An 8,430-nucleotide genomic window follows, 5' to 3' on the forward strand; every position below is an offset into this window, starting at 1 on the left:
CACACACACGCACACACACACACGCACACACACACGCACACACAGCAGTCTGCAGGTGTTTTATTTTACTTTTAGGGCAAAACTACATTGCTTCTCTTTGACACAGAAGCAGAGGTGGTTTATTATTATGCACTAAATGCCATTATATTTCCATTTCCAAACTTAAAGGCCACCCCAGAGATTCCAAAGGGGGCGGGAAATGGGATTGGACTAAGTGACAGGTGGCATCCCTGAAGGAGCAATGAGGCAGAAGCAGAGGTTACTGTCACAGAAGCGTTTGGGTAATAAATCCAAAAGCTCAAATATGGAGGAAGTAGAGTGGAGACAGGTGCTCAGGGACAGATTCTTACGAAAATGCGCGTGTGGAGGATGTACTTTTGCTATAACGTGAAGGAGCGGATGGCGCGGAGATGTGCTCCAAGAGCAGAAAGTTGGAATTTAAAGTGTTCACAGACAGAAAAGATGTTAATAGAGACAAAGAGTCAAGACATGGCCGTGAAGTTTGAAGGTTGACATGGAGGAGAGCGGCGAGCGTGTGCTCAGGGGGGGAAAAAAAGCACCTTGGTTCTCAGGGCTTGCCAGTTCCCCTGGAGTAAATATTCTCACTGTGGCTGTTTTCAAAATATGATGCCGCAGAATGTCACAGTGATAAGAAACGCTCACATTTGACGGAGAAATACAAACCGGCCCAACACTGAGTAGCAATGATGAGGCGCGATGACGGAGAAATTGAGAGATTTGTTTTTTAGGGGTAATCTTGATGTCACCTAAGGTGATGGTGGGACTTGGGACTGAGAGCGGCGCCGGGAGACTAGGGAAACGACCAGTTTGAACGAGAGCTGGAGGGGACCTCACGCTGGTGTCTCAACAACAGTATTTAATACACATCAGTTTCATCCAGGCTGCAGGCAGGTTGGAAGGATTTTTTTTTTTTTACCTTCCCACTCGGTCTCCTGAAATCACAATGACGTGGGCGTTTTTATCATCCTCACTTTATAAATATAGAACCTAAACAAAAAGGAGCTAAGCTAACTCACTGAAGGTAACAAACAGGAATTTAAGCTACAGCGGTCTGCGTCCAAACATTCTCTGAGCCGTTGTCTACAAGTAGGCTCAGGCATGGAGTATGAGAAAGTACAGCTTGTACTCCAAAGGCTACGGGGGAGAGGAGGCTTCAGGGAAATGTCTCTTATTAGCTAGGGCACGGGGCTAAAAGATTACACCATGAAAATGATAGCGGGTCACCAAGATCAAGGCTCTGGGGAGCATAGTGAAATGGTTTAGGAGGGAAGGGGACACCAAGAGGTCAGTCAGGGACAGAACTTCGCAAGGATCAGCCTGTGGTTGTTCTCAGTTCTTTGTCTCTCTCCAGTCAAAATTCTTTCTCTCAGTATTAGACAGGGTACCTGTGGCTCTTTGCCACATGGGTCTGGTAGTTTGGATGAGAAATGTCCCATGTAGGCCTTGTACTGGCTGGCTTTATGTCAACTTGACACAAGCTAGAGTCATCAGAGAGGAAGGAACCTCAGTTGAGAAAATGCCTCCATGAGATCCAGTTGTAAGGTATTTTCTCAATTAATAATCAATGGGGGAGGGCCCAGCCTGTTATGAGTGGTGCCATCCCTGGGCTGGTGGTCCTGGGTTCTATAAGAAAGCAAGCTGAGGGCTGGTGAGATGGCTCAGCAGGTAAGAACACCCGACTGCTCTTCCAAAGGTGCAGAGTTCAAATCCCAGCAACCACATGATGGCTCACAACCATCCTTAACAAGATCTGACTCCCTCTTCTGGTGTGCCTGAGGACAGCTACAGTGTACTTACATATAATAAATAAATAAATCTTTAGAAAAAAAACCAAAACTCTTCTTTAAAAAAAAAAAAAAAAGCAAGCAAGTAAGCTGAGCAAGCCAGTAAGCAGTACCCCTCCATGGCTCTTATATCAGCTCCTCCTGGCTCCAGGCTCCTGCTCTGAGTTCCTGTCCTGACTTCCTTCGATAATGAGCAGCAATGTGGAAGTGTAAGCTGAATAAACCCTTTGCTCCCTTACTTGCCTTTTGGTCACGGGGTTTCATCACAGCCACAGAAACCCTAAGACAGGCACACTTATTTGACCCCATGGTCCCCAGACAGTGGTGTTGTTTCAGGAGGGTTAGCAGATAAGGCCTTGCTAGAGGGAGCCACTAGGGGCGGGCTTTGAGAGCTTCCAGCCTCGTCCCACTTCCAGAAGCTCCTAGCTTTGTAGAGCCTCCCTGGCCTTGCCATCCCTGCCCTTCCACCCCACCCCTTCCTCCTCACCATTACACAATCTCTCTGAAACATAAGCCCAAATAAACGTTTTTTTCCTTGGGCTGGAGAGATGGCTCAGAGAGATGGGAGAGCACTGGCTCACAACCATCCATAATGGGGATCCAATGCCCTCTTCTGGGGTGTCTGATGACAGTGTACTCATATACATAAGATAAATAAACCTTAAAAAAAAAAAAAAAGTTCTGCTGGGCATGGTGGCGCACGCCTTTAATCCCAGCACTCGGGAGGCAGAGGCAGGCAGATTTCTGAGTTCAAGGCCAGCCTGGTTTACAAAGTGAGTTCCAGGACAGCCAGGGCTACACAGAGAAACCCTGTCTCGAAAGAAACAAAAAGAAAACAAACAAACAAACAAACAAACAAAAACAAAAAAATAAGTTCTTCCTTACGTTGCCTTTGGTTGTGGTGTTTTATCACAGCGAAAGAAAAGTAACCAGTAAAGTGAGCTATTAAAGCACACACTTCATATGCTTCTCCACACACAGAGTGCAGCTGTCAAGGATGATTTGGGAACTTACCTATTAAACTATAATGAAACGGCAAAAAACCAATGTTTCCTAAAGAAAAAGAAGCAGATCAGCTTAGGAAGCAAGCAAAAGCTGCGTTTTCTTTCTTTCTTCTTTTTCTTTCTTTCTTCTTTTGCTTTGTCATTCAATGCCTCTTTTGGCCCAAAGAACTTACGATTTCTACCACTCCTCAACACTGCATTCTGTCATCTGAAACAATGTGTCATCTGAATGAGGAATTGTGGCTCTGTGTGTGAGTGTGTGTGTGTGTGTGTGTGTGTGTGTGTGTGTGTGTGTGTGTGCCTTACTTCAGATAGAGTGGCAGCGCTTTCTAATCCAGTAGGCGTAGCTGCTGGGCACTTGAAATGTAGTCGGACTGAACTGAGAACTGACAAGGGAAAACCACAAGATTTTAGATGCATCATGCCAGAAAGGGAATGTGAGCTGTCTCATACTGCTTTGAGAGCGGCTGCGGATGCAGCTCTGTGGCAGAGCAGGCTGTTTAGTGTGCGGGACCCTGGTCTCAGGCTCCAGCACTGCCAGACCTTAGCGTTCACACTCTACTCTTTCTGTTTCCTTTTTGCTGTTTTGCTTCGTGAGCTGGGGCCTCACTACGTAGCCCAGGCTAGCCCTGAACGTGTGATCCTTTTGTCTCTAAGCGCTAGGATGATAGCTAGTGATCGCATCTGGGCTTTCTGCCTTTTGTAAAATGTGTCTACTAAAAAGTTTTAAAATTACATTTGTGTCTGGCATAGGAGGCTCACATCACAATTCTACTTCATGTCGTGTCTAGGACTGGGTCTCCTTGGTATTCTGCACTAATCCAGGCTGTGGATATATTTTGACTAATTTCCCCAGGGAAGAGGAATTTAACAGATGTTCCTTTTTCAATTCTAGAGCCTTCTATGATTAACATTTAAATTTTGCGTATTGTCTGTTCTCTGGTTACAAATGTGTGTGTGAGAGAGAGACCTGTTTCCGTCCACCCAGTGCTTGTAATAAACTCATACCCCCGAGTTCATCTGGTGAAACCTCCCTTGGAGGCGCATCAGAGGCTTGCGCCCCAAGTCTCCTAGCTGAATGTTAATGGAGGTTGTTGTTTTTAATCAGTCTATCGATTTGTTTCTAGGCTTTTTAAAACACACACACACACACACACACACACACACTGCCCTATTTCCTTTAAAAATAATAATTAATTTGTTGTTTTTTGTATGCCTTTGTTTTTGTGATCAGAGTCTGGCTTCAAATACTAGTTCTATTTACTAGCTGACGGGCCACAGATGAGTTATTTAATTTCCCCACAACCTTAATTTCTTCATTGTTGCCTCCCAGATGCTGGGCTTAAACGTGTCCACCATCACAACCGGCCTTTACAGTTCTTTCTTTCTTTCTTTTCTTTTTTTAAGATAAAGTCTGATGCAGCTCACCCTGGCCTTGCTATGTAGCCGAGAATGGTCTTGAACTTCTGATCCTTACCCCCTTGGCTCCTGAATGCTGGGGTGGAGGTCATGAGCCACCATGCCTCGCTTTACAAAATGTTGAGGATGAAACCCAGGATTTTGTGTATGCTAGGCAAAAAGAAACAATCAGCTTAACCTTCAAGCTCTGTAGGAAGCACCAACTCTCTCATCAAGCCATTACAGAAAACCAGTGGGTCAGATTTGAGAAAACAGGGAAGTTGGACTACCAGACCCTAAGCCATGGGAATGAATCTGTGTGAGATCCGTAGTGACACCAGATAGTGTGGGCTCGGACATGCCATCGATGTCTAGGCCTTTGACAGTGGTGACAGAACGGGCTGGTGAAGATGTAGTCAGCTGAGTGTGGTTGCCCTCAAGAGGCTGAGGCAGGGAGATGGAGAGTTCAAGGCCAGCCTGCGATAGCGGTTACACAATGTCAAAAACAACAAAGGATGGCCTATGACTGTGCCTGAGCCTTTCATCTTTGGGACAGTCTGCACTCACGGAGCAGGGGCCATAGATGTGGTTCCTGCAGCTGATGAGGCAGCCTCCGCTCTGCACCCTCATCTTGGAGAAACATGCCTCTAAAGAGTTTTTATTAGCATATATTAATTATGCATAATCATGGGGTTTCGTCGTGACATTTTCAAATGTGTATAAAGTGTATTTTTGGTCATATTCTCCTCTGTCTGTCCCACTGACCCCTATCATTTTTCCCAATTAGTCCATCTCCGTCTCCTTTCTCCATGTCTCTCTCTCCTTCCTCCACTCCCATTCAGTCCAGTCTGGCCTCAAACTTGCTATGTTGCTAAAGATCGCTCTTAACTCCGATCCCTCTACCTCTACTTCCCAAGTGCCAGATTGCAAGTGTGTGCCCATGCCCGGGATTACAGGGCTCTGGGAATGGGTGCAGGTCTTCCTGAATGCGAGGCACACAGTCCATTAACTGTATCACTCCCAGCCCAGTAATAGTTAAACGCTTAAAAGGCAGCAAGATGAATAATGGTTCTTCTCCATAGAGGCTTTTTCTATCCTTTCTTTCTTCCTCTTTTAAACCAAAACTTCCTAACAGAGTTTAAAGGACACCAGCTTACTGGTCCTACACTGAAGCAAAATTCAAAGGCTCCAGACAACGTGCTAGGGTTTGTGACAGCTTCGTTTGTTTTTGTTTTCCTCCAAATCTCCTCTTAATACCTGGGCCTGGCTGGTGCCCAGGCAACAAGCGCTGAGTAAATGAATCCGGAAAAAAGCTTTTGAGGGGTGACTGCACACGAGAGGGAGGCTCCAGAGAGCAAACACAAAGTTGTTTGAGCAAAGAGAGTGGCTGGCCCTCGCGAGTGTGATTGGACAGGAGAGGGGGACCCGAGGACAGACGAAGGGACGGGACCTGGGGGCTGCACTTACCCCAGGAAGGTGAGGAAGCGCGGGTCGGTGGCCAGGCTGGCGTCGATGGTGATGGACAGGAACGAGGGACTCACGCTTTGGAGCGGCCGCTTGGTGTAAAACTCCAAGTCTACCACGTCCTCGGTCGGCGCGGTCCCCGCGGGGGCGCCCTGGGCCAGGGCACCGAGAGGCCCCCAGAGCCACAGCAGCAGCAGCCTCAGCATCCCACCTGGCTGGACCGCCTGCTGCCGGGAATGCTGGGGCACCCGGCGCGCTGGCTCAAGACCCCTGCACCCTGTCCTGCCTCGCCTCTGGAGCCAGGGCTCTGTACCCTCCCACAGCGCTCCATCCCTCCCACCCCTCCCCGGCGTCCCTCCCTCTTCTCCCCGCCCTCTCCTCTCCGCTCTCTTTCATTTCCGTGCTGGCTTTCCCCTCCGCCGCTGTCACGTCTACTTTTGAAATCATCCACACCCATCCGAAGGGTGCGGAGGTGGCCAGAATCCAAGATCCTCGGAGGCCTGGGGAGGGAGCACCCGGGAGCCGCGCTGGGGTGGGACGAGCTTCCTGGTGTCCTGCGCACTCTGTCACCTTTTCTAGGTTCGATCCACTTGGCGCCAGGACTAGACCCTGAGTTAAAAGCCCCGGTTGAGGGTTCAGCCAGCCAATACCCCGACTCCCTTCTGCCTTAAGACACTGGTCACCCGAGCCTGCCCAAATCTGACCGAGCTAGGATGTCCTCTGCCAGGGATCTGCTTCTCAGGTATCCCTTTGTCGCCTGAAAAACCTGATCCCGAGCATTGGCTAAAATGCAGCTAGTAATCGGTCCTCGCGGGGGCCGGGGGGGGGGGCTGTTTTTAAAACAACTTATGAAAACAGTATTTGGGAGAGCCTAAGAGTTGCTCTGAGGCGCGGCCGACCTCTAAAACCCAGCAAGAAGCGCCCCCCCCCCNCCCCCAACTACCCTTGGAATCCGGAGCAACCCCTCCCCCAACCCCATGCGTTTATCTTTTGCGGTTGCTGCAACTTTTGTTTTCCCTTGACATTTTACACTGGTATATAATGATAGCAAACAAGTGCTGAAGCGTGTGTGTGTGTGTGTGTGTGTGTGTGTGTGTGTGTGACCATGAGAGAAGCTTTAACCATGCTACCTCTCATTTCCACAGCATACTTACCAATTGCTAATTTTTCTCTTCGCGCGCACACACACACACACACACACACACACACACACACACACACACAGAGACACACCAATCTGCCCAAGCATCAGCCTAGGTGAACGCAGGAGTACAAGGCCAAGCAGATGGCCGCCTGTCTCTGCTGCCTTGCAGTCCCCTGGAGGAAGCTTTCCTGAGCTTTCAGGCAGCCGAGGCTCCCCAGTGTGAGGCCTCACCACACAACCACACACAGCACACACATCGCACAGCATTCTCCCATGTTAGAACTATCTGCACTTGTGATGCTGCTCAGTGCTCGTTCACCTTACCTCTGGGCTTAAAAAGCCCTCAGAAGCAGAGATGGGGACTGTGGTACTGCGCCTGGCCTTTAGTAGGTAATCCATTCATATTTACTGAGTAAGCTAATGACGCTCTTACACTTTTCTGTTTAGATTGCACCAACAGCAAAGCAATACATAATAATGAATTTTTAATGAAATATATATCTAATTTGCACCCATCTGTCTGTCTAGGTGATTTAAAAATTACATGCATAGTTAATGCTTTGACCTGCATTGAGTTGATATGCTATAGCCATAGGATGTAAAAAGAGAATTATCATGGTAACAGAAAACTGTCCAGGGTGTATAATCTTATGGAAGGGTGACACAGATGATGGGGCCTTTTCCCATCTGTGTCATGACATGATTTCACCTGTCACCTCCATCCTAGTGTCATGGGGTGAAGCCATACCAATTCCTTTGGAGTATTTGGGTGTTTTGGAAAGGAAATCACTGCAAGTTTTCCATGTTTCCACATTTCTGACCTCCTGAGATGTGAGTACATAGGGTCACTAGGCGAGTTGCTAACAGGAGGCCGAAGCAGGACTGGCTTGTGACTAGATCTCAGTTCTGGCTCCAGACTCTAAGTTGCTTTGTCCTATTGTGCCAGAGAAGACCATAGAGGTACACAGCAGGGAGAGAGATGTGGTCACACTCAGAGAAGTTGTCATCTCAGACACTTTATAATAGGACATGTGGAGTATTTGTAGCAAGGTGCATGTCACCTGGATTTTGAGAAAGTCCCTGGCTGGCACTGAGTCTGAGTCTGAAGTCTTGGAGCAGTTATTACTCGTTTTTGTTTGTTTGGTTGGTTGGTTTTTCAAGACGAGGTTTCTCTGTGTAACCCTGACTGTCCTGGAATTCACTCTGTAAGCCCAGGCCAGGCATGTGCAATTAGTTTTGCTTTTGAGACAGTGTCACTGGGCTACCCTGGTTGGCCTGAAGCCCATGACAAGGCTGGCCTGGGACTCACAGACCTGCCTGCCCCTGCCGCCTGAGTGCGGGGACTCAGGGCTTGCTCTGCTCTGCCTTAGACAAGGTTTTTAGCTTTGAAGAGCTTATAAGTTCACCTGACAGATGGAGGTACTCAGGCATAGCTCAAAGCTCTTTTATCATTTTAGTTAACTGACTTCAGTATAGGAGACACACCTGGCTCCATTTGCAACCTGAAATATGTCTTCAGGTGAAAGAAATCAACAGTATCACCTCATTGATCCTGTTTGACTTTGCAGAAATAGGGTTTTGCTCTTGAACTTGTAGTGATTTTCCTTCCTGTTCT

At 48.0% G+C, this 8,430-nt stretch overlaps 1 protein-coding gene across 1 annotated transcript in view; it reads right to left on the reverse strand.

Annotated features, from left to right (window-relative positions):
* Positions 1-5,993, reverse strand: part of Hpse (heparanase) — a 41,311-nt gene extending 35,318 nt beyond the window's left edge. The window contains exon 1 of the mRNA XM_021210748.1: positions 5,675-5,993. Within this exon, the coding sequence (XP_021066407.1) occupies positions 5,675-5,877 (203 nt within the window). The 5' untranslated portion in view covers positions 5,878-5,993. The remainder of the gene's footprint in view (positions 1-5,674) is intronic.
* Positions 5,994-8,430: the final 2,437 nt, after the last annotated feature.

Source organism: Mus pahari, chromosome 13 (assembly GCF_900095145.1).
Source record: "Mus pahari chromosome 13, PAHARI_EIJ_v1.1, whole genome shotgun sequence".
Taxonomy (NCBI): Eukaryota; Metazoa; Chordata; class Mammalia; order Rodentia; family Muridae; genus Mus; species Mus pahari.